The sequence below is a fragment of the Pholcus phalangioides genome, unplaced genomic scaffold (assembly GCF_987345545.1).
Source record: "Pholcus phalangioides strain wild (caught in Gottingen) unplaced genomic scaffold, Ppha-v1.0 ptg000017l_1, whole genome shotgun sequence".
NCBI lineage: Eukaryota > Metazoa > Arthropoda > Arachnida > Araneae > Pholcidae > Pholcus > Pholcus phalangioides.
The window spans coordinates 63,358,155-63,383,191 of record NW_028301610.1 but is presented as its reverse complement, the minus strand read 5'-3'; the positions used below and the strand labels follow the sequence as shown (position 1 = coordinate 63,383,191).

General features: G+C 36.3%; 2 protein-coding genes across 2 annotated transcripts in view; one reads left to right on the top strand and one right to left on the bottom strand.

Annotated features, from left to right (window-relative positions):
* LOC149074624 (LYR motif-containing protein 9-like) overlaps nucleotides 1-4,197 on the bottom strand; it is a 39,834-nt gene extending 35,637 nt beyond the window's left edge. Inside the window, exon 1 of the mRNA XM_089246998.1 lies at nucleotides 3,956-4,197. Within this exon, the coding sequence (XP_089103124.1) occupies nucleotides 3,956-4,096 (141 nt within the window). The 5' untranslated portion in view covers nucleotides 4,097-4,197. The remainder of the gene's footprint in view (nucleotides 1-3,955) is intronic.
* LOC149074623 (3 beta-hydroxysteroid dehydrogenase/Delta 5-->4-isomerase type 3-like) lies at nucleotides 3,687-24,299 on the top strand. The gene is made up of 5 exons (XM_089246996.1): nucleotides 3,687-3,824; nucleotides 8,849-9,009; nucleotides 10,234-10,398; nucleotides 11,104-11,319; nucleotides 22,436-24,299. Exons 2-5 carry the CDS (start codon nucleotides 8,874-8,876, stop codon nucleotides 22,993-22,995), a joined length of 1,077 nt encoding a protein of 358 aa, XP_089103122.1. The 5' UTR covers nucleotides 3,687-3,824; nucleotides 8,849-8,873; the 3' UTR covers nucleotides 22,996-24,299.
* The last annotated feature ends 738 nt before the right edge of the window (nucleotides 24,300-25,037 follow it).

Here is a 25,037-nt window from a genome sequence, read left to right as displayed (position 1 = left end):
CGCCAAATTCAATTATTGTTAATTGCATGTGCTCAGGCAAAACAGCCTGCAAAACCATCTGGAGTGTCTGGTGCCCGCGGGCTTCACACTGGACACCGCTGTTTTTCTTTTCCTACAATTTCAACAACATGACGCAAATCCCTCTGGGGAAGGATGAATACAAGAAATATCGGGAAGTAGATGGCAATGGCATTCGGTTACGGATGCCTTTTTAGCCGAATGCTGTTTTGTCATCCCAAGAGCTAATGAGCTAGTGCTAGACATTTTTAGATATGCAAGGTTTTCATCAGTTGACAGGTTCCCGGGGAGGAGGGGGAGAATGGTAGCTGTTGGTAGTGCGTAAAGGAGGCGAAAAAGTCACTCAAATTAATAGCGATTTAAAATTTCATTTTTTTTTCACGCAAACATAAGAAAGCGCTTTCAGTGTACTATATGAACTATTTTTAAATGATGTGGTAGAGCCCGGAAATTTAGCCACTAAAAATCGTCGAAATAGGCAGGCAAAAAGGCACTAAAAATGCCTAAAATAGGCACTAAAAAAAGCATTTATAATTTTTGGAAGGAAGAAAAATAATTAAAAACAAAGATATAAAGGGTCCAAAAACTAGCTGAAAAATGGTTACCCTAATCCGTCCGTTGTTTTAATTATAGTTTGTAATAACTGCATTATTATCTAAGTTAAATTGATTTCAAGCCCAAAATAAAATGTTAGTAGATCCTCAGGATTAGGGTAATTCCTAGACCCCCCCCCCCCCGTCACCAGACGTGGAGCCGGTAGAGAAAATCTGTGGGGCTCCTTCGATTTGCGAATAATTCTAATTTATTTGCTGTATTATTTGTAATATTCATTATTAATTTTATAGTTGAAACATTGCTATCTAATTTTTTTTTACAAAAATGGAAGAAGTTTTTTTAAATATTACCACATGTGAGGGTAAATACAGGCATGGCGTACGCAGTATTTTCTCGGGGGGGGGGGGGTTCAGATTTTTTTCCTTCTGGGAGGGGGGGGGGGTTTAGTTTTTTCCTGCAAAATAACACTATAATCTTGGCTCGAGGGGGGGGGGGTGAGAACCCCAAAACCCCCCTTTGCGTACGCCAATGAATACAGGGCCCCTTCAAGCGCGGGCCCTGTGGGGTCGTATCTGCCAAACGCCCCTGAGGGCCACCCTGGTCAATTTAATCAAATATTAAATGCTCTATGTATGTTTAATAAATAGCCATGATTGTTTGCATTGCATTTATAAACTGAAGAGCCAAAAAAACTGGTACAGGCATGCGTATGCAAATAAAGAGATATGGAACCAATCAGAGTACGGCGCTGCGGTCGGCAACGCCTATACAACACAACAAGTGTCTGGCATAGTTGTTAGATCGGTTACTGCTGCTACAATGGCAGGTTATCGAGATTTAAGTGAGTTTGAACGTGGTGTTATATTCGGCGCACGAGAGATGGGACATAGCATCTCCGAGGTAGCGATGAAATTTGAATTTTCACGTACGACCATTTCACGAGTGTGCCGTGAATATCGGGAATCCGGTAAAAAATTAAATCTACGACATCGCTGCGGCCGGAAAAAGATCATGCAAGAACGGGACTGACGTGCAACCCTTCCGCAAATTTCTGCAGATTTCAATGCTGGGCCATCAACAAGTGTCAGCGTGCGAACCATTCAACGAAACATTATCGATATGGGCTTTCGGAGCCGAAGGCCCACTCGTGTTGCCCTGATGACTATAACACAAAACATGGCCCCCGCTCTGTCCCTTGCGGGATATAAGCTACCCTTGATGACTGCACGACACAAAGCTTTACGCCTCGCCTGGGCCCGACAACACTGACATTGGACTGTTGAGGACTGGAAACACGTTGCCTGGTCTGACGAGTCTCGGTTCCAATTGCTTCGAGCTGATGGACGTGTACGGAGACAACCTCATGAATCCATGGACCCTACATATCAACAGGGGACTGTTCAAGCTGGTGGAAGCTCTGTGGTGGTATGGGGCGTGTGCAGTTGGCGTGATATGGGACCCCTGATACTTCTAGATACGACTCTGACAGGTGACAGATACGTAAGCATCCTGTCTGATCACCTGCACCCATTCATGTCCATTGTGCATTCCGACGGACTTGGACAATTTCAGCAGGACAATGCGACACCCCACACGTCCAGAATTGCTACAAAGTGGCTCCAAAGTTCAGAAGAGATCTCCACTCCCTCTTACTCCTACGGATTTATGGACAGCCCTGCAGGATTCATGGTGTCAATTACCTCCAGCATTACTTCAGACATTAGTCGAGTCCATGTCACGTCTTGTTGCGGCACTTCTGCGGGCTCGCGGGGGCCCTACACGATATTAGGCAGGCACCAGTTTTTTTGGCTCTTCAGTGTAGAACAAAAAATAAAATCAAAACACCATGGGCCCTGTCTGCTCCTACTCCGCCTTGTGTGAGCCATGACGTCAATTCATGATCTCTTGGAATAGCCATCAGCCAGCTATGCACATACAACGCAGTCCAATGCCTGGCCGAGACATTATGTAAAGCGTGCGGGAGAGAAACTAAAACTTCTAGTTTTCCTCTGCTTTTCTAGCACGGGCTGCGTTCATCTGAAATAAAATCATTCACATCTAACACCATCTGGCCAAAGCAAAGTTAATGCATGGCAACACCAGTCTCTCAGATCACTTATTTGCGTGAAATAGGCTGGTAGTGGGGGGTGGGACTTTGATATTAATTTATACTGAAAGTTGTAAAATTTTAAAAATAACGATTTTTTTGAAATTTTTAATGCCCAAAATACCCAAGTTTTACAGATTATGGCCTCTGAAATTCGCTAATAAACTAGAAACTATGTTGAAATACATGACACGAAAATGGTATGAAATACATAATAAATGGCACAAAAATTTCAAAAAAGTGCATTCATGGCATTTTGCCTGAACTTCCGAGCTCTAATGATTGGTATTGCTTTAGCAACACGAGCAAATATGTTCCGGCGTCCCTGTGGCAGAGTCTAAAATCTAGACTGTATCAACAGTATCAAATATCACGTTGGAGTATGGGCGGAGGTATGGGGTCATAGATAAAGCCCAATGGTCTAATGTATTTGCATGTATATAAATTAACATCATCGTGCCTCCCGCCCCAGGCTTTCAAGTCTATCTCCGCCTATGCGGTTGGAGAATAGGCACCAATTTAGGCAAAACTCCCTCTGATACCCTCCTCGCTACGCCACTGCACCTATCGATCCAACTTTAAAATGTATTACTTTTCGATTTGGATCTAGCAAGAACCTCCACCATTTTTGCGCTCAATACTTCCGTGAAGGAGTCATTCTCTGCTTAATAAGATGAGTACTTTTTCTCTCTTTTCCTATCTCGTGTCTATCTACAAATTTTAACGAACTTTCTTCGTGTTTCAGTCCAGCACAAAAGAAAAAAATAAACCGTCAGGTAAGTTATTTTAGGTCATTCTTTTAATGAGCTAAGGAAAGAAACACAAAAAAAAATTAACTTTATTTTAAGCATGCAATTTTTCCTCTAAAGAACTAGGTTAGTAGTGGTTGGTACTAAAAACTACGTTCGATAACCTTAACCATTCGAACAGAACGTTTCATTAGTCATATTTCCCACGTAGAAATGAAAGATCTTTTTTGATTGGATCTCCAGATCGGCAATAACACGTGAGCGTGTGTCAATCCGAATCCAAACTTTTACGAACTAAATCACAAGGTAACGACGCTTGAAGATATGCTCCGAATATTTGAGAAATTTTGAATATTTACAGCTATTCTAAAATACAAAAGATAGAGATATAAGAGGTAAGTATTGATTATTTTTCGTTTAGTTTTTATTAATAGAATATTTAGGCTTAAATAGAAGAATTAAAGCGTAATTATTAGCCTTAAGTTTTATCAGCATAAGTGTTTTTATAGTTTTCTACAACACTTACTTGTCTCACATGATGTTTATAATGGTTTCTAGCGTTGTTGGGCAGCTTTCGACATTGCCTTAAAAGATACCGATATAATGAAAGAGGTTTAGTCAAAGGAGGCTCCATTGCTGCTGCTGCAGTCGGTGGTGAAATTGACATTCAAGGTCGCGAGACCTTTCAATGTAAATAAGGATTTGTTATAACAAGCATGCCCTTGACAAGTAGAGGCGTTTCGATCTAGAACCATACATCATTGATAACAATAAACCGAGTTATTCGTTGAGAGTTTCTGGAAGTCAACGTCAAGAATAATTTCATTGATTTTTTTTTATTTGAGAGACAGATTGTGCTTCAATTTATTTTATTTATTTAAAAAAATTATTTTGAATTTTCAAAAAAAGAAAAGGTTAGTGATTGTTTTTTTCGTTTGGTTTTTATTTGTGTATGATTTTCTTATTTTAGATAGTCTATAATTGGCTTCTACTTTTTCTTTCACTGGTTACTTGAATATTTTATTTGAGTTTAAAAAAAATTAAGACATTAATTTAGCATGTTTACTGTTTTAATTTATTTAATTCAAAAGAAAACATGGTAAGTTAATTCAACATTAAATCATTATAGCAGAAATGGTTACAGGAAACTTCATGTACCATGTGTATAAAAAAAAATTGGATACTTTTTCTATTTTCTTTTTAAATTCTGTTCATGGTCATGGAAAAAAAAATTCCAGATCGAAAATCAAGATAAAATTTCTAAAAATTTATTTGTCAAATAAATTTCCTTACAAAATTTTAAAAATACTGTGGCACTTACGCAGCACAACACTGATTTTGCTATCAAAGACATTTCAGTGATTTTAGGGTATATTGGGGCTACTGATTTTGAATCCGGCATTGGTTTTGTCAGATTGGCTCTAGTTTTTGAAATAAAGTGAAAATTAAATTTCAATGGTAATAGCATAAGTAGCATACACACATTACATTGAAACTGCATTATAAACAAAAATAATAAATCATTGCCAAAGGTATTTCAATGATATTAGGGCTCTAATTTTGAATCTAGCATTGGTTTTGCCGAATTGGCTCTAGTTTTTAAGATAATGCATACTCTCGCCAATGTGATTTACATGCTTTTATGTATTATTAATAAAATTTAATTTTCTCTTTTTCTCAAAAATTAGAGCCAATCTGACAAAACCAATGCCAGATTCGGAATCAGTGCCCCAAAATAACTCTAAAATCACTGAAATTATTTGAAAACATTTTTTAACAAAGCATTACAAATGACAAGCATGACTGAATGCAACACATCAGTCAAAAATAGGTTAATATTTTTAAAGCAAATTATATTAGAAAAACAACTTAAATGATGACTAAATATAATTTTTTTCAGTATTATAAGGAAGTGTGGGACAGCTTGAAAATTATTTTTAACAAACCTAAGACAAAAAAAAAGTAAAGATTTAATGTAAAATTGATTGAAAAAAGTCATTTTAACTGTTGAAAATTTATGTAAATAGATATCATTTTATCAAAGGCGTAGCGTGGGGAGGGACTTGGGGGTCTGGTCTCTCCTGAAATGTGAGAAAAGGACTGAAGAAAAAGATGACCAAATCTATTGTTCTATCACTTTGGTGCCCCCAAAATGAAAGTGCCCCCCCCCCAAACGAAATTTCTGGCTACGCCCCTGCATTTTATATCAAGTAATATTTTTAGTTTCATAACTTTTTTGAATACAAAATTTATGAATAGTTAATGGAGGAGAATACTAAATATATTCAGAGAATAACATCCAGCCTGAAACTACATTGGTTTATATGATTATACAGAACAGAATGCAGGGAGCACGACCAGACTCTCTTACGCGATATCAGCTTATTGTCCGGAGGGCATTGTGACGTACTCTTTTGTAGTCAAACATTATTTTATTTAAATCTGGTGAGACAAAAATGTCTTTTTTCAAAGCTTTATCTGAATTTTTTTTTTATTGTACTTTAAATAGTTCTTGCAATTTTAAATTTGCTATTTAATTCTCATTAAATTTTTACTTTTTATTTTTCATTCAAAATGTAGGTAAATTAAACTACTTGTGTCATTTTAAATTAATTTCATAGGTAACTTGCAATTGAAAATAATCAGTCATATTTTATTGTGAAGGAACATCATAAACGTAAAATTTTGTTGAAAACATAAAGTTGAAATGAAAAAATAAAATCCAAGAAAAGTTGAAAATAATTTCATTTTCAAAGTAACAAAGAGTTTGCTTTAAAAATCATTTTCCAACCAATTTTTCCTTGTCATGAGCCTTCTTTTCTATTGTTAATTTTCTTTCCTGGTTTTGTTTTATATCATCTTCCATCATTATGTTCAATCCTTCCTTGTCTTCAAATTGCAAACTTCGTCAAAAATATTTCAACTACATGTTTTGTAACAAAATGAAAAAGGTCAAGGTCAATAAGAGAAATATTCCACGTAAATTTCCAAATAGATTAGTAACAATTTATGCTTGTTGATGTTTAGAAAACTGGATCCTTTCAGCCACATACATTCATTAAGGATGAACAGAGGCGTGCACAAGGAAGGGCATAGGGGTTTGTGTCCCCCCCCCCCCCCCAAGATGATCAAAAATTTAAAAAAATGATTAATGTGTTTTTAAAAAAGTTTAAATATCAAAAGGAAATGCCTTCATACAAATGGTTATATGTATAGAAATTTAATCACACTACGGGTGTTGCATGGGGTAATAAAACCCTCAACGATATTCAAGTAGAAGACGTGGAGGTCCTAAATCTTCTAAGAAATGTATGTGCAAGCAAAGCACCAGGACAAGATGATATCTATCCCAGGATCCTCATGGAATGTGCTAATGAATTGTTGGGTCCAGTCGCACAGATATACAGGAGTAGTGTTGCTGAGGGTATCATCCCAAGGGATTGGAAACTTGTTAATGTTGTTCCGATATTTATAAGGGTAATAGAGAAGCTGTGTCCAATTATCGTCCAGTGAGTTTGACAAGCTCCCTCTCGAAAATTTTGGAAATTATCATCAAAAGGCAGTTTTGTGAAGTGGATAGACGAGAATAAAGTATTGTCGGATAATTAGCATGGGTTCAGGAAGGGGAAGCCATGTGTAACTGACCTCCTTTGCTTCTATGATCACGTGACTAAGGCTTTGGGTAAGAGCAAAAATGTAGACGTTGTTTACCTTGATTTCCAGAAGGCATTCGATCGTGTCCAACATGGTAAACTCTTAAAGCGTTTACACGAGATCGGCATTGGGGGCAACTTGCTGAATTGGATAGAATTGTGGTTAAGATATAGGTCGCAGCAAGTTATGGTGAACGGGAAATTCTCTGGTTGGACAGGCGACACAAGTGAAGTTTTTCAAGGAAGTGTCCTTGGCCCCATACTTTTTATCGATAAACTCGATCAGGGTATCGATAAGATTACTAGAAAATTCGCAGATGATGTGAAGCTAATGGAGGTAATCGGCCATCAATGCTATAGGGAGTTGCTGCAGACCAACATAACAGTGCAAATGAATGGAGCATGACGTTTGGTGTTGATAAGTGCATGGTCGCACATTTTGGTTCGAACAACCCACGGTTTTCTTACGAGTTGAATGGTGTCACTATCCCGGATGCAACTAGGGTCACAGATTTGGGAATTCTCATTGACAAACGGCTTAAGTTTTCTGAACATTGTTAAGCGGTGGTCAAAAAAGCGAATAGAATGCTCTGTTTCATTTTCAAAAAGGTCTCTTCACATTCTCCTAAAGTCATTCTTCAGCCTTTTCGAGGCTTAGTTCGTCCTGGACTGGAGTATGCTGTAAGGCCGCCAATCATGCTTTTACAAGGGGACACCAGTATCGATTGGTGGGGGACAATGCAAGGTTATCGTGTCACGGGGAATTTTTCTCTAATAGGGTTGTTAATAAATGGAACAGCTTATCCCCATTTTTAATTGGGTTGCTGTATTTTTGAAATATGACATCCATATTTTTATGCGCATCTTTTCTCAGCCACCTCGTAGGGCATTTTGCCTGTTGTGGCGTTGTATTTGTATACTTTTTGTAGGTTAAGTGACTAAAAATTTCTCTGAAAAGATTTCTCTTTTGTCCCCCTCCAATCCACATCCTGTGTGCCTCCTAAGGTGGATCCAGGGTGTGCCCTGTATTCATATTTACTTAAAATGAATGAACTATTAATTCCCCAAAAACACCCATTTCCTGTCAGTTTACAAAAGTACTATGCGTCTCAAGTATGCATAGTACTTGTAGGTCGAGTGTGCTCCACAATATTGTCTTGCTTAGAAATAATCATTGGGCCTATATAAAGTATTGCAAAGTAAAAAATACTAAAAAAAATCATGAAATTATTTTTAAAAAATTGACTTTTTATGGCAGTATACTGTTCCTACATTGTCTAATCAATATCATTTTCTAAAATCATTTTACATATTTGCTATGCTTACCATGAGTAATAAACTGATAAACTCTCAAAAACAGTGCAAAGTAGTTGTGTTACAGTAACTTACAGTATCTTACGGTATAGAACCTTGAGAAAGTTCTATTTTCTTCAATTTAAAATGTATCAAAATCGCTCATTAACCAAAGTTTCACTGTATACAGAACTGAATGATAGCCATATTTTTCTGGACAGTATTGTTATACCATTTCAACTTTTTCCGGGGGTGGGGGGCAAAGAGCATATACTTAATATATGCATATATATTTTACCTTGTGTCCATTTCTATTGTATTTTTTAAATCCTGAGGATCTTCTCCCCCCCCCCCCCCCCAATAACGGGCCTACCTTTAGTCATGTTAGTTAATTTTTCCAAATTACTCCTGAATTTTGGTTGTCATATTTAGGCCAGGTTTGCATTGTTTTTTTTTTTTTTTTGTTTTTTAAGTGGCATCTAGACAAAAATTACAACAATGGAAAAAGAAGTTGTTGTTGTCACAGGATCTAGTGGCTGCCTTGGTCAACATATCATCAAACTACTGCAAGAAAAAGATGACAAAGTCACAGAAATTCGTTTGTTTGATGTGAAAGAGTATACACCATTTATGGGTAAAACTTTACTAATATAAGCACAATTTTTCAATAATGTTTTCAGGGCATTAACTGAAAATTTAATTCTTTTTTACCGTATTACTCACATTAGCCGGAAAACAGCAAGAGAGACCAGTGTGCCAAAAAATTTGAGTATTTTTACACTAAAAAGTAAAGAGTACATTTACACTAATTCCAAATAATTCTTGAATATCTGGACTATAGAATCATTGATTCAACTGGCTGATTGAAATTTTGTCTGTTCTGTGCATTTTAGGATCCTTTCTGTTTTTATTATACTCAGTTCTAGCTTCATGTTTGCTTTTGCTACCACAAATCATGATTTAATAAAAATGATAGATGCTAAATTTGTTTGCATCTATTGCATGAGTTGAATGAAAACATGTAGACCCCATGGGCAGAGATACGGGGGGGGGGGAAAGTGTCAAAGGTAGAGTCGACTGATCTAATGTATATATGATCGATTTTTATAGCATGATGTCTAATGGGGGAGGGAATATTTTTAATGCAAATATTTTACTCGTCATACCTTTATTCAATGAAAACAGTGAAATCTCATGTATAGTTAGCCCTCAGCATGACATTGCTCACTTGTAATGTCATCCTATAATGTCAGTTTTTTTACCCCTGCTAGCATAATTAGTAAATTAAGTTTATTCATTAAGTCACCCCACTTATGAAGTCATTTTTATTCACTTCCCAGGGGTGACATCATACCAAGGTCTGTATATAATACAATACCTACAAACACACACAAAATACAAATACACTATATTCAACCACAGTTGCCCAAGGGATTACTACAATCTGCCAGAAGCATATTTTTTCAGTGTTATTTTGTTGAACACATTGATAGTTTAATTATGGTCAAACCCCACTTTACCGGTGACAAAGAAATAATTTTCCTTAAAAAAGAGGGGGTGATAGTGTGCTAATCAGGTTTGAAAGGAATTCCTGTATGATACAAGGGAAATTATATTTGGCGTTAGATGAGAGGTGACCATTAAGAGGGGTTTTACTGTATTGACCAAAGATACGTATTCAGAATTTTAAAATTGAAAAGAATTTCATTTGTCAAATTAAAGAGAATTTTTTATTTTAACAGAATTACCTGTACTGTAAAGTTTAAACTTTTTAGAAAAAGATATTTTGCACAGTATGATGACACTTATTTTCATTGGAAAAATGAATCCTTTGTTCACTTAAATATCTTTTTTGCAGAACATGAAAACAAAAAGCCCATGAAGTCATATGTTGGTGATGTCAGAGATATGGATTCGTTGCTAGAAGCTTTTGATGGAGCCGATGTTGTTATTCATACAGCTGCTGTTATAGACTTCAGCAGGAATCCTGATGTACATAAAATGCAGTCTGTGAATGTCAAAGGTATAGTTTATATTTATGTTGTGTAAAAATGCATCCTCATCATTGGAATATCAAATTTTTCTAGCAAAATGTGACATGAAATTCATATACCAATATAAGTAATAAGTTATTTATTAAAAATTACAGTTATCTTATTCATGAACTGGAATTGAACCTCAGATATGATGAATGTGACTTGCAACGAACTTTGAGATGAAAAGAACAGAAGTTCTAATCCCATTCCATTCTCTTATTAGTTTGGATATAGTGAATAAAATTATTATTCCCTTGAAGTTTGTTATAATAAGGTTTTACTGCTACTAAACTACACGTGCACCTCATCAGAGTTAGACAGTTTCTTCCGAAGCAGAAGAACTGCAGCAAAAAAACTTGCCAATAGACTGGTCGAATTAGTTAGAATTTATGTGTTATGAAAGGTTCATTTAAGGGCATATAAACTTCCAAATTAAAAAAATTCCGCCGGGGGGGGGGGTCACAAGTCCCCCATGCCTCCATGTGAATCTAATCCCACAATAAATCTAATCCACAAATTTTTTATGTTGGTGAATAATTGTGTAACAAATTATCAGAGTTTCCGTTATTTCCTCTGGGAAAGTTTGATTTGATAAAAATAGGAAAAATTCAGATAACAAGCACATTGGCGGAACAAATTAAGCTCATTAACCAAAGTTCCACTGCATATATATTTCATTTTCTGGTTTCTAGGAACAGAGAATGTCATTCAAGCATGTATAAAGAAGAACGTTTCTCGACTGGTGTTTGCTAGTTCTACGGATGTTGTTGCAGGTACAGAGCATATTTTCTATGGGACTGAAAGTACTACACCCGTTCCAAACACATTCATGATTGGTCCATACGGATTCACCAAATGTGAAGCAGAAAAAATGATTCTATGTTCCAGCGGTAAACTTCTTGGTGATGGTATGTTTCATCTTCAATTGTGCCTAACAAAATTTTTCTTGATGCATTCAGTGTTGCCAACTGCTATGGTTTGTCCGTAATTTTTATACAGATCGTAAATCCAAGTAATTCAAGGAGGTTTTAACGATTTACTGAGCTAGCTGGTGGTAGTATTTGTTACCAGTCTTATTATTTTGGATCTGTTGATGATAATCTTCTTACTGATGATGTGTGTGAGTAATTATAACTAGAATATTCAATTGAACAAAGACTCTTATTTAATAGAGATTTAAACACTTAAAGTGAGAGACATCTGTTGCTGTTCAGACTTGAGCAGCCATGTTTTTTGTACCGTTGCCAGAAACTCTGAAACTAAATACTTGACTAATAATGTGTTTGCCAGATACCAAAAACAAATAAATAAATCAATTGTTTGTCCATTAACATAATATTCTAACACACTTTCCTTTGTTAATAAAACAAACAATTCTGTTACAATACAAGTCCTATTTTAGCAGACAGTGTCACTAATCTTGGCTTGTGCAATCGCTTTGTCATCATATCAGCCAACTGATACTCTTTAGAGATCTTTTTGCTAATGTGCTTTGTGCGGCGATGAAATTCTAGATTTTGTGCGAGTCTTATAGCTGCGTCATTATCAGTTTGGATCACTGGAAATTCTTTAAGTTATACAACTGCTTTGTACATCCTTTGCAACCAAATTTCTTCTTTACAGCATTCATTTGCTGCAACAATTTCTGCTTCAGTGGTCGATGTTGCTACCATAGGTTCTCGTTAACTGAGCCATGAGATAGCTCCACCAGCATACAAGATCACCACTCCTGTAGTTGAGGGACGTCTTTTCACATCCTCCAAAATCAGCACCACTAACATTACACTTTGGGATTGCAGTTATATCTGTAGATAATACCTTTACTTGTGGAACTTGCAATGTATCTGAGAATACGTTTGGCTTTCACCCAATCTTCTTTTGAAGGATTCTCTAGCTTGTGTGATAAAACTCCTACACTGTATGCTAGGTCGAGTCTGGTGCCTACCGTAAGATACACATGATAGCTCAGACTACTTTTCTATAAGGAAATGATTCATCTGCTTGTGATTCAAGACCATTTTCCTCTGACAGCACTTTCAAAATAGGTGTATGAACTGGTCTACAATTTTCCCCACCAAATTTCTTCAGCACTTTCTTTGCATATGCTTGTTGTCTAATTTTTATGTTTCCATTGGAAAACTTTTCAATTTCCAATCCTAATGAGTATGTTGCTGGTTTACTGGCAACTTTAAATTTCATTTTCAACTGTTTAATGAAATCTTCAGCTTCTTGCTGATCAGTTGCTGCGACTAGACCATCATCAACATACAACGCTACAAGTAATTTTCTGTTACCTCTGATGTACAAACAAGGGTCAGCTTCACTTGCTTTGAATCCCAGTTTCAACAAAAAATCTCCAAAACACTTGTTCCAACAGCAAGGAGCTTGCTTAAGTCCATAAAGACTGCGCTTGAGTCTACACACATTGTTTGTCCCATCATTATAACCTTCAGGTTGTTGCATGTAGATGGTTTCTTTAGATCACCATATAAAAATGCTGTAAAGACATAACATTGAGTCAAATGTAATTTCTCACTTGCTGCAATACTGAGTATTGTTCCTAACTTGGTTATTAGACTGAAGGTTTAATTGTAATAAATACCATGATGTTGACTGAATCCTTTGATTACAAGTCTCACTTTATACTTGTCAATACTACCATCTGGATTCTTCTTGATACGATACACCCACTTACAAGATATATCTTTCGATCCTTTAAGTAATGGCTGTACAATCCATGTATGATTTTTTCTTAACGAATTCATTTTAGCGTCCATGGCTTTCTTCCAAAATGTACTGTCTGTACAATTGACTGCATCTTGATAAGTTTCTGGCTCATTTGCATCAGCCATGAAGACATCTACCAACATAATGTAGTCTTCAAACCTTTCAGGTTTTTTCAACTCATTTCTGTTCCTGAGCTGTCTGAAGTTTGTTTCAGCATCTTCATCTTTTGAGCTACAGCTGTCTTTCTCTAATTCTTCATCATGGGGTATACTTACCCTCATTTGAAAATTCTTCATTTTGATCATTATTGTTTCTCAGCCACCTCGTTGGGCATTTTGCCTGTTGTGGCGTTGTATTTGTATTTCAATTTGAAATGTCACTGTATTTTCAATCTGTAAGGGCTTCTCTTGAAATACCACATCATGACAACAAATTGCTGTCTGCCTTTCTTTGATGTAGATGCGATATTGTATCCAATAACATAAGCCTTTGTTGCTTTCTTATCCATCTTCTTCCTTCTTTGATTTGGGATATGAGCATAACAGACTGACCCAATGATACTCATATGCCTTATTTGAGGCTTCTTTTTCATCCATAGCTCAAACGACTTACATTACGAACCAAAGATTTTGCAGTCCTGTTCAGAATATAAGCTGAAGTATTTATAAACTCAGCCCATAGGAAAGCTGGGAAGCTCATTTCTTTGTTGGAGTACTTGAGAGTTCTTGCCATCTCAACAAGAGTTCTGTTCTCTCATTTGCTACTTCCATTTTGTTCAGGAATATACAGTGCAGTCAATCTGTGAATAATTCCATTCTTGAGAATTCTTTGGACAGCTTGGTTGTCAAACTCTCCACCATTGTCACCCAATATTTGTTCAACTTTATGCCCCAAGTTTTTTGCATGAGCTAAAAAATCTTCTAGTACACTCGCAGCATCTGATTTCTGCTTTAGGGAGAAAACATAGCGGAACTTTGTATACTGGTCTTTGAAAACAACAAAGTATGGATACTTTCTACACGATATATCAAATGGTACACGTATAGCTGTAGAGATAGGTTCTCCTGGTTTTGTGGCTTTCTCTCTAGTGCGAAACTTCAAATGATGAGCCTTGCCATAGATGCAGGCTTCACATAACTGTTTATCAATGTTGACCTTGATATCAAGTTATTTTTCCCTTTAATGACTTTGCACATGGTTTATATTGATGTCCCCATCTTTCATGGTGAAGCTGAAGAGAATCATACTTGCTCGCCATATTTACTTCGACTGAGGTTTCTGGTTTCAGCACTTTAATTTCATTTCTGAAAAGACCACCACTGATATCTCGTGATTCACTAAGGACTGCTTTGCCATTAATTTTCAGATAACATTTTCTAGATGTTGATTCAAATACACTGTTCTGGTTTTTGTTTTGCATTACTAATACTGAAAACAGATTCTTGCTAATGTCAAGAACATACCAGACATCTTGTAAATTTTTTAATTGTTTTCTACCATTTACCATGGCCATTATTTTTATTGTACCTTTCCCTATGGCTGGTAGTACTTTTTGATTTGCCGCAGTTATACCGTACAGATATTCAAATTTTTCAAAGTCTACGAAGAAAGAACTACTCTTGGTAACATGGTTAGATGCACCATTATCAATATGCCAATCATCACAATTCACTTCTGCAGCAAAAACATCATCTATAGCCAAGAGTTGTACTAGCAGCAACAGTACCCCACCTTTACTCTGATATCTTGTGGAACGACTTAAACTGGGTTTTGGTGATTTAACATCAACAATCTATTTACAGCAATTCTTGACCTAATGTCCTTTCAGATGACAGTAATTACACGTACTATATTTCTTTCTTACTTCTCTTTTCTGATGATTCTGGGTGTATTGGGGTAACTTGCAACTAGTGCTTCATGACCTGATTCACTTTCATTGACGTCTGTCCTTAATTCCCACTCATGAGAACATAGCTTTTTGTGTTGTTAAATCATCAACAGTTCTTTTTTCTGCACTCAGGAGCAACTAACTTGATTTGAAGGCCCGATAACTTTGAGGAAGAGAATAGATTATCTTGCATATCAGCAGCATATGTGGAAGCTTGGTTTCTTGTTTACTTTCAAAACCTTTAAGCTCATTCCACAGATTCTTCAATTTGGATGAGTTTGCTGCCATACCCTCAGTTGATGACCACTTAATTACTCACCTCTGAGTTGGATGGCTTCTCTATTGACACTAAATCACCGGGCAAATTAAAATGTGTGCTAATAAATGCCAGGAGATTGGGTAATAAGAAAGATTTTTCAGAAACTATGATAGTTGTGGAGGGCCTGGATCTTATAGCCATTACAGAATCTTGGGCAAACGATGGGGATGAATCTTTTTTACACATCTCAGGATACGATACTTTTTTGGAGAAGTAGATCTGATAGGAAAGGGAGGGTGGAGTGTTGATATACGTGAAATCCTGTTTGAAGGCTAGAGAGTGTAACGTGCAGAGAAGTGATATTGAAACCATATGGGTTGAACTTGAGAACAAAAGACGTCATAAACTTACTGTTGGGGTTTGTTACAATCCACCGAATAGGGATCAAAACTACATCGCCAAATTGCATGATGAAATTTCCTACATGTGTAAGCGAAAGAGGGTTCTCATACTAGGGGATTTCAATTACTCAGGTATTGATTGGGAGAACCTTTCATCTAGAAATCAGTATGAAAGAGACTTTCTTAAGTTGGTGCTCGAAAATTTTTTGTATCAGCATGTATCAGAAGCCACTAGGGGTACTGCTATTTTGGATTTAGTTCTTACTAGTTCTGAGGATCTCGTTGAACATGTTTCGGTGGGGGAAGAGTTTTCTTCCAGTGATCATCGTATTGTCAGATTTCACTGTATCTTTTCCTCGGGTAAGGTTGATAGTAAAAGACTGGTTCCTTGTTTTCGGAGAACTAACTTTGATGTTTTGAGAAGAAGGTTAGCGGAGGTTTTCAAAGACCAGTTGGAATCAGTAGGGGTGGTAAGTCAATGGGAAGAATTTAGTACGAAGCTGTTCTCTGTTTTGCACGACGTCATACCCTTTGTTCGAAAAAAGCGTGTTTGTACATCGCGCCCTCTATGGTTCACAGATAGCGGGCATAACCTTTATCTTGAAAAGAAAAGAGCATTCAGAGAGTGTAAAAGTGAGCGAGGTGACCTATCATTGTTTACTGATAAAAGAAGAGTGTTGAAGAAAGTGATAAGGGATAGTAAAAAGGAAGCTGAATCTAGGTTGGTAGATAACATTGGCTCTGACCCAAAATCATTTTTTCGATAAGTCAATAATGGATGTAAGGGGACAGTTGGCCCCCTCTCGATAGGAGACTCTAGGGTAGAGAGCAATGTAGGCATGTGTAGTGCTTTCAACGACTTTTTCGTGTCGGTTTTTAATGGAGATAATGATATTCGATATATGGGTGTTGCATGGGGTAATAACACCCTCAACGATATTCAAGTAGAAGACGTGGAGGTCCTAAATCTTCTAAGAAATGTATGTGCAAGCAAAGCACCAGGACCAGATGATATCTATCCCAGGGTCCTCATGGAATGTGCTAATGAATTGTTGGGTCCAGTCGCACAGATATACAGGAGTAGTGTTGCTGAGGGTATCATCCCAAGGGATTGGAAACTTGTTAATGTTGTTCCGATATTTAAGAAGGGTAACAGAGAAGCTGTGTCCAATTATCGTCCAGTGAGTTTGAAGAACTCCCTCTCGAAAATTTTGGAAATCATCATCAAAAGGCAGTTTTGTGAAGTGGATAGACGAGAATAAAGTATTTTCGGATAATTAGCATGGGTTCAGGAAGGGGAAGCCATGTGTAACTGACCTCCTTTGCTTCTATGATCACGTGACTAAGGCTTTGGGTAAGAGCAAAAATGTAGATGTTGTTTACCTTGATTTCCAGAAGGCATTCGATCGGGTCCAACATGGTAAACTCTTGAAGCGTTTACACGAGATCGGCATTGGGGGCAACTTGCTGAATTGGATAGAATTGTGGTTAAGAGATAGGTCGCAACAAGTTATGTCGAACGGGAAATTCTCTGGTTAGACAGACGTCACAAGTGAAGTTCCTCAAGGAAGTGTCCTTGGCCCATACTTTTTTCACTTTTTATCGATAAACTCGATCAGGGTATCGATGGGATTACTAGCAAAATTTGCAGATGATGTGAAGCTAATGGGGATAATCGGTAATCAAAACGATAGGGAGTTGCTCCAGACCAACTTAAACAGGATTGCAGCATGGGCAAATGAATGGAGCATGACATTTAGTGTTAATAAGTGCATGGTCGCTCATTTTGGTTTGAACAACCCACAGTTCTCTTACGAGTTGAATGGTGTCATTATCCCGGATGCAACTAGGGTCACCGATTTGGGAATTCTCATTGACGAGCGATTTAGGTTTTCTGAACGTTGTTCAGCTGTGGTCAAAAAATCAAATAGAATGCTTGGTCTCATTTTCAAAAAGGTTTCTTCCCGTTTTCCTAATGTCATTCTTCCGCTTTTTCGAGGCTTAGTTCGTCCCGGACTGGAGTATGCTGTAAGGTTTTGGAGACCATACCTACAGAGGGACATAGAATTGGTTGAAGGGGTGCAGAGAAGAGCTACGCGTGTCCTTATTGGCACACAGGGCTTGAGTTATGAAGAGAGACTTCATTTTTTGAATATGTTTACATTGGATGAACAAGGTGATGAGGAGATATGATCGAAGTGTTCGAAATTTTCAATGGGATGGACCATGAACTTTTAGTACACCGCCAATCGACTGCTTTTACACGGGAACACCAGTATCGATTGGTGAGGGACAATGCAAAGTTAAGGTGTCGCAGGGAATTTTTCTCTAATAGGGTTGTTAATAAATGGAACAGCTTATCCCCGGAGGTAGTAAATTGTAACACAATTGACACTTTAAAAATAAATACGATAAACATGTTGGGGTAAATCAAGAAGCTATGCATACTTAGAATAAGACAACAACCATAAGTATTTTTTATGGGCATTGTATAATATTTTATTATGTGTATATATTGTTTGCAGTTTTTGTTAATTGTATTTTTAATTGGGTTGCTATATTTTTTTTGGAAATATATGACATCCATATTTTTATGTGGGCATCTTTTTCTCAGCCACCTCGTTGGGCATTTTGCCTGTTGTGGCGTTGTATTTGTATTTAAACTGGAAGAACTCTAAACAAATGTTGTACAGTTGATTTTCAGATGTGGCTTCAAATAGCTCGTGTAGCTCTAGCCATAAATCCCTAGCACAGTCAAATGTCATTACTTTCTGTAATGTGTCCTCTGTCATTCAATTTTTCAGAACCACCATAGCACAGTTATTTGCTTTATTATACTCCAAGTCATTCTTGTATTGACTTACAATAGTTTCTGATGATCCATCCAATGACTTCTCTGGCAGTTGCATTTTCCCATTCACTACATCTAAACCCTCACCATAGAAACTTAATGCAAATTTTATCCTATATTTCCATATTGTCCAGTCTCCTTTGCCACTCAATGGCTTGAATCTTGCCAGCTTTCATCCTTAGGAACTTGTAGGCTTCTTGACTGGAGAGGCTTAAGAACTTATTGTTTACTCAGACACACAGCAGAGTCAGCATGAAGAGACCCATAACCTCTTATTATTTTGAATCTGTTGATACATCCTTCTTACTAATGATGTGTGAGAGTAAGTAATTATAACCAGAACATTCAATTGAACAAAGACATATTTAATAGAGATTTATACACTTAAAGTGAGAGGCAACATCTGTTGTCTGTTCAGACTTGAGCACCCATGTTCTTTATACTGTTGCCAAAACTCTGAAACTAAATACTCGACTAATAATGTGTTGCCAGATACCAAAAACAGAAATAAATAAATCAAATGTTTGTCCATTAACATAATATTCTAAAAACTGGTAGGGTCAGACTGGTCAGTAGTGAAACACCTGACTAAGAGCAACACCAAGAACCTAATCCAAGGTGTGGGAAACCTATTCTATTTTTTTTATTGGCTACCCCACTACAGTCGAACCCCATTGATGTCATGCCAAACCTGCTTAGTGCTAGAAATTTTCAGTGAACAAATCTTCCATTTCTAGGCTTTACACATGCTAATCTGTGATTCAATATAACAAAACTTTTTATAATGCCAAAATTCTGCAAAATAAATGGTGGCATTAAATCTGGATTTGACTGAATGAATGAACGCCAGAACTTTGCAACTGGACTTGGCCTGTTGCGGAGATATCTTCCAGCCCAGCTTCGTGGCAGAGTCTGGAACACTTTTGAGTCAAAAAAGAAAAAAACAAACATATAACATTTTTACAACATATTTTCCCCGGACAATGTGGTACTGCCGCGATTAACTAATTTTGTGGTGTATACAGACGAGATGGGGTTGGGAGTTGGAGAAAAGTTCCGGGGTTTCCATTAAGGATGAATGTATATATATTAGAATGAAAGTATATTTTAGAAGCAATTGGAGGGGGCCCATGCCATCTAATCTGTTATCTTACAGTTGTCATATTATATACATAAGATACAACATACAAACAAAACAAGAATCTTATTGTATAATATGAAATATCCATTAGAACTAGTCATCTTGCTTATCACCTTGTTGGTGAGAAAATGGGTTTGATAACTTGTGGACTAGAAGCCAGCATCAGTTTTATTGGGTTGAGTTTACTCGCTCTGGGGGAGTTGATAAAAATATACAAAATAGAAATATTGTGTGGAGAATATATATAATCAGGGACACCCGTGCCATCTCGCTTAGCACCTTATTTGATGAGCAACATGTGTGACTGCGACAATATAAGTACGCACGTGTGTTGCGAACATGAAATGCATGAAGAACTTAAATGGGGGAAGAAAAAGAGTAACACACACATATACAGTAGAACCTTGTTTATCCGAACTTGATCAACCAAACACCTTATCAACCCAACTCATTTTCAGTTTTCTATAGTCAATGATGCTCAGCAGTTGGTATTTTCTTGGAACTTGAATCCTCTTACAAAGGTTTTTAACAACTGGCTGATGCGAAGATATATTTTTTAAAGAGAAAATTCAACAGCCCTTGTGGGGAATCAAACCCATGTCCTTTTACTTTCCGGGTGAACGCCCTAGATCACTAGACTACAGAGGCAACGAATATCTCGATCTTTCCTTGGAGCTCATGTGCACTGAACGGGACCATACAGGGATGGTCGGACCTAACTCAGGCCAAAGCTGAAGATCTGTCCAGGGAATTGCTGTGTCTCTTTCCAAAATATATCTTCGCATCAGCCAGTTGTTAAAAAACCTTTGTATGAATAGCGGAGAGTGAGATCATCCTAGGATAACTTGCCATCTGGTGGCATTGTCAGCAATTGTGAGCTTCGGCCTGAGTTAGGTCCGACCATCCATGTATGGTCTCGTTCAGTGCACATGAGCTCCAAGGAAAAGATTGAGATATTTGTTGCCTCTGTAGTCTAATGTTCTAGGGCGTTCACTCGGAAATTGAAAGGACATGGGTTTGAATCCCCGCAGGGGCAGTTGAATTTTCACTTTCAAAAATATATCTTTGCATCAGCCAGTTGGTAAAAAAACCTTTGTGTGGATAGTGGAGAGCGACATCATCCTTGGATTGAATCCTCTTACCTCCCAACTCGATAGCTTCCTTTTATTGCACAATAATTCACTTCCAAACAATTGTGAATACTGTACCTGTGAGCTATAGATGTAAGTAGGGGTGGATCTGGGTAGAGTTTACATAGTTATAAACGATTTACAAACAAACAAATGTGTGAATAGGAGCAGATTTAGCTGCTCTCTTCTTTCCGTCTAACGAATTCATCTTAATTCTATGGGTGTGCCTTAATGAGACGGAGGAGTACATCTTCTTAACAGAACAGTTCTTATCACTGTTTCGCCGGAGGTGGAGTACCATTTGTTGCCGAATTAAAATTTTTTTCCTTTAAATTATTTAGAGAGAATTAGTATCGAAATTGATTTTCCGAACCACCTTCAGTCCCAGTGTGTGCGGATAATTGAGGCTCTACTGTACACATACATTCACAGAGATGCCATTGATGTGCTATAACGCGTCAAATACCCAGAATTTTAGAAAAGGATGCATAAAAATTTTGTTCACGCGTCCTTTTTTAGAATTTATAGTAAATATATAAATGTGTGCATCCAACTGTTAAAGGGGATCCTGCTTATGTTTTTCAAAGAACCATCATAAAAAGTGTTGTAAACAGGAAAACACTTTAAACGGGAAATCTTTACGAGAATTACTTATTGTTAGGACCACAAAAATAAGTCGTACTAAGTGGAAAAATCTAAGGTTACCGTTCTAAATGGGAGGAACGTTATATAAGCAGGATCAACTGTACATTTGTTTTAGATTTATTACATGTGTGGAATTCTATACGTTAAATTCTCAGTGCTAATGAGCTTCTTTGCAAGCTTTTCCTACTAGTAGACAATGAAAGTAATGAACTTTTTTTTTAGATAGAACATGTTTTTATAAATGAGTTATTTGATTCACAAAGATACCTCCTACACAGAACATGGCCCACCGCTATGTCTCAATGAAGACATAAGCAGGTGATCAAAGACCTGGGGCATGCTGGAAGAAAATTAATAGAGATAATAAATTATTATTTTTGAGAGACCCACTTTTTTACTCAAAAAGGACCCAGATTTTTTTAATAACCCGGGTGGTAAATTAGAGTACAGCGGCATCTCTGCATTCATATACATATATATATATAATTGCCAGGCTGAGTCGTCTCGTGCTAAATTTATTTTGGTGAGCAGTGTGAGATTAGTTTAAATGGGAGATTGTCTGGAGAGAGCTTTAGCTAAGGATTAGCTTCAGTCTTGCTGTAGTGGTTGACTTGCTCTGGCTAGTAATATTTATTAAAAAAATGAATATATATAAAATGAAAACTACATGAATGTGTGTGGTTATAAAACGATTCGTGTCCTCCCGCGTAGCATCCCTGCTAGAAGAGTTGAATGGAGGACACTTGTGATTATCCCATTTACATCCTTACAGGAATGTCAAAAATTCTTGTTATCTGGGTTTGACTATTTCAATCACAAGAAAGGTGTACCCATAACTTCTAGACCACTCAATATGTTGACTGATCACAAGTTTGTTTTTTAGTTCAGTTCAAGTTAAAATAATTTAATGAGTTTATAAATCTTAACTTGTTACTAATTACTTTTGTTGTGTATGTTGACACTTTTTTCTGCTTGTTTTCAGGTAAATCTAAACTTAGAACCATTGCATTGAGGTTGACACCATTTTTTGGTGAAGGTGATAAGCATTTTTTTTATACATCAATGAAACTTACAAACAAATATGGTAGATATTATTTGAGGATCCGTTCGCTGGATGAACGTTTACAAATTTCTTACGTAGGAAATTCGGCTTGGGCTTTTGTTAATGCTAAAAACAAACTAGCCATTGATGAAAGCATATCAGGCGAATCTTTCTTTGTGACTGATGATACACCTGTTATTGATATTCATGAACAATTGAGACCTTACTTGGAAGCTCGTGGTTTTACTTTGAGCAAATATGTTTTCCCTTATTGGCTGGCCTGGTTACTGTTATCTTTGTTCGTGTTGTTTTTAAATGTTATAAATATCTTTGTCAAAATCGATATTGACATTCCACCAGTATCTGTATTGAATTACTTGTGCTCTACATTCTTCTTTAATCGAGCCAAGGCTACATTGAGGCTCGATTACAAACCTTTATATACACCTGAAGAAGCAAAAAAATTATCTTTGGAATATTATGGGAAAGTACCTTTGTAAGCTAACCTTGATGTTAGATTGTTGTTTGAAATTTTTTCAATTGAAATATTTACAATTGTTTTTTATATGTATTTGTAGAAATATATGGTGCTTTATACTCCCTTTTTTGTATACAACAAAATACTGCTTATAACACAAATTCATTGTTTTTATTTGATGTGTGATTCTGTTGCATTCTATTTTCAAATATTTTTTTTAGTTTTTTGTTTATACACGCCTGAAGAAATATTTTTTTTTTCAGAAGTGAGTATTTTGACACTATAGATTTATGTCTTTTGAGCTTTTCTCAAGATTGGATTTCGCTATCCAAGTTTGAAAACACAAGTTTGAAAATTATCATAACAAAAACGTGAGGGTATATATGTTAGTCTAATTCAAATAACCCAAATAATATCTAATGCCTTTGCAAAGTGGCCAGTTACTAGCCACTTTGTAAAAAGACAGACTGATTGCTGGAAACTTCACAAATGCACTGGACTTCAAACATGGACTATATTGGACATATATTGTATAACAATTCTTAAAGAATATTTTTTATTAATGGCAAGCTTCATTGTAGCATATAAATTCTGTTTTAAGATCTGCAGCAGAAAATATCAAGATTTGTTCAACATTCCTCGTGTTTTAAAAAATTTTCCATTTCTTATTTTTCCTTTTTTTAAAAAAAAAATTTTTAAGCCTAGTAATTTTAAACAATGTGCCAATTTTTTGTGAATGAAACAAGTGCTCATTAGCATGGGACTTATCAAGTATTTGAAGATATATGATTTTCCATTTGATGAGATTTTTTTAAACTATCATTGAAAACTTATTGATGGCAGAAATAAGTGACAATTTTCGTATTTTTTGTAAATCAAGATTTTTTTTTAATGAATGGCCTGTGGAAACGTGACCAAGTCCAATTTTTATTAAAAGTGCTTTTGGCACAGCTAAGGCCAGTGACTAAGATCAATTAAAAACTAGTTTGTCTTTAAAGTCCCTGCAGCATAATATATCAACTGGAAAATTCCTCATTACATGAAACAGCAAGCATTGTTTTATTTCCTGAATTATATTTTTGTGGGAAATAAATTGTGCTCTCTAATTATGAGCCATTAATGTAGCTGAAATTTATATAAAAAATCGACAAAATAGTTTATATTGCAATATTTTTCTATATTTTACAATATTATCATGCGCTACTTATATATATACTCATGTTAAGCAATTTTTTTTTTTTTGAGATTGATATATAATGTTGTATGTGTTATATATATATATGTTGAAACTTATATTTCTTAATAAAATTGAAATTTATTAGTCGATTTTGTGTGGACTTAATGTGTTTTTGACTTCAATACCACTTCATACAAGATTTGACATTGTGATACGAGAAACTAGCTGTTACCCACGACTTCACTTGCATGAATTTGTTAATCTGAAAATTACTTTGTGATCATTCCCCAATATAACATTAGAACCCCTTGACATGTGGAATTTTCAGAAATCCCATATCAGTGATTCTCAACGTGGGCATTAACGCCCCCCGGGACGGTAGAAGATACGGGTATAACATAGGATCCTATGAGCTAGATTGCGTTGTGGGGCAATGGGAGAAAAAATTTCTGAAGGGGGTGAGATGGGATAAAAAGGTTGGGAAACTATGGTCTATATACACAACTCTACATTATAAAATATAATACTAACCAAATTTCAGATTTCTAATCTCAGCGGTTTCGGCTTAAAGGTTTAAATTTGAAAAGTCCTTTTTTTATAGTGAGTCTTTAGATCGTAAAATAAAGCTACTGACTAAATCTCATATTTATTGCTTCTGCGATGATTGTTCCATATGCCCTTTAAATCCCCCCCTCCCCCATGGTGGTTGAAGTTTGAATAATCCCCTCTTACCGAGTCTCTACATTACATATTAAACATTGACCAAATTTCGTATGAAGGTTTTAACAATTGGCTGTTGCGGAAATGAATTTTTGAAAAAAAGAAAATTCAACTTCTCCTGCAGGGAATCGAACCCACGTCCTTTCACTTCTCGGGTGAACGTACTA

Excerpts from the sequence above, each read along its gene's own strand:
- LOC149074623 (XM_089246996.1), top strand. The coding sequence starts at position 8,874 with ATGGAAAAAGAAGTTGTTGTTGTCACAGGATCTAGTGGCTGCCTTGGT. Across the intron at positions 9,010-10,233 it reads AGAGTATACACCATTTATGG|AACATGAAAACAAAAAGCCC; the intron begins GTAAAACTTTAC and ends TCTTTTTTGCAG. Across the intron at positions 11,320-22,435 it reads CGGTAAACTTCTTGGTGATG|GTAAATCTAAACTTAGAACC; the intron begins GTATGTTTCATC and ends GCTTGTTTTCAG.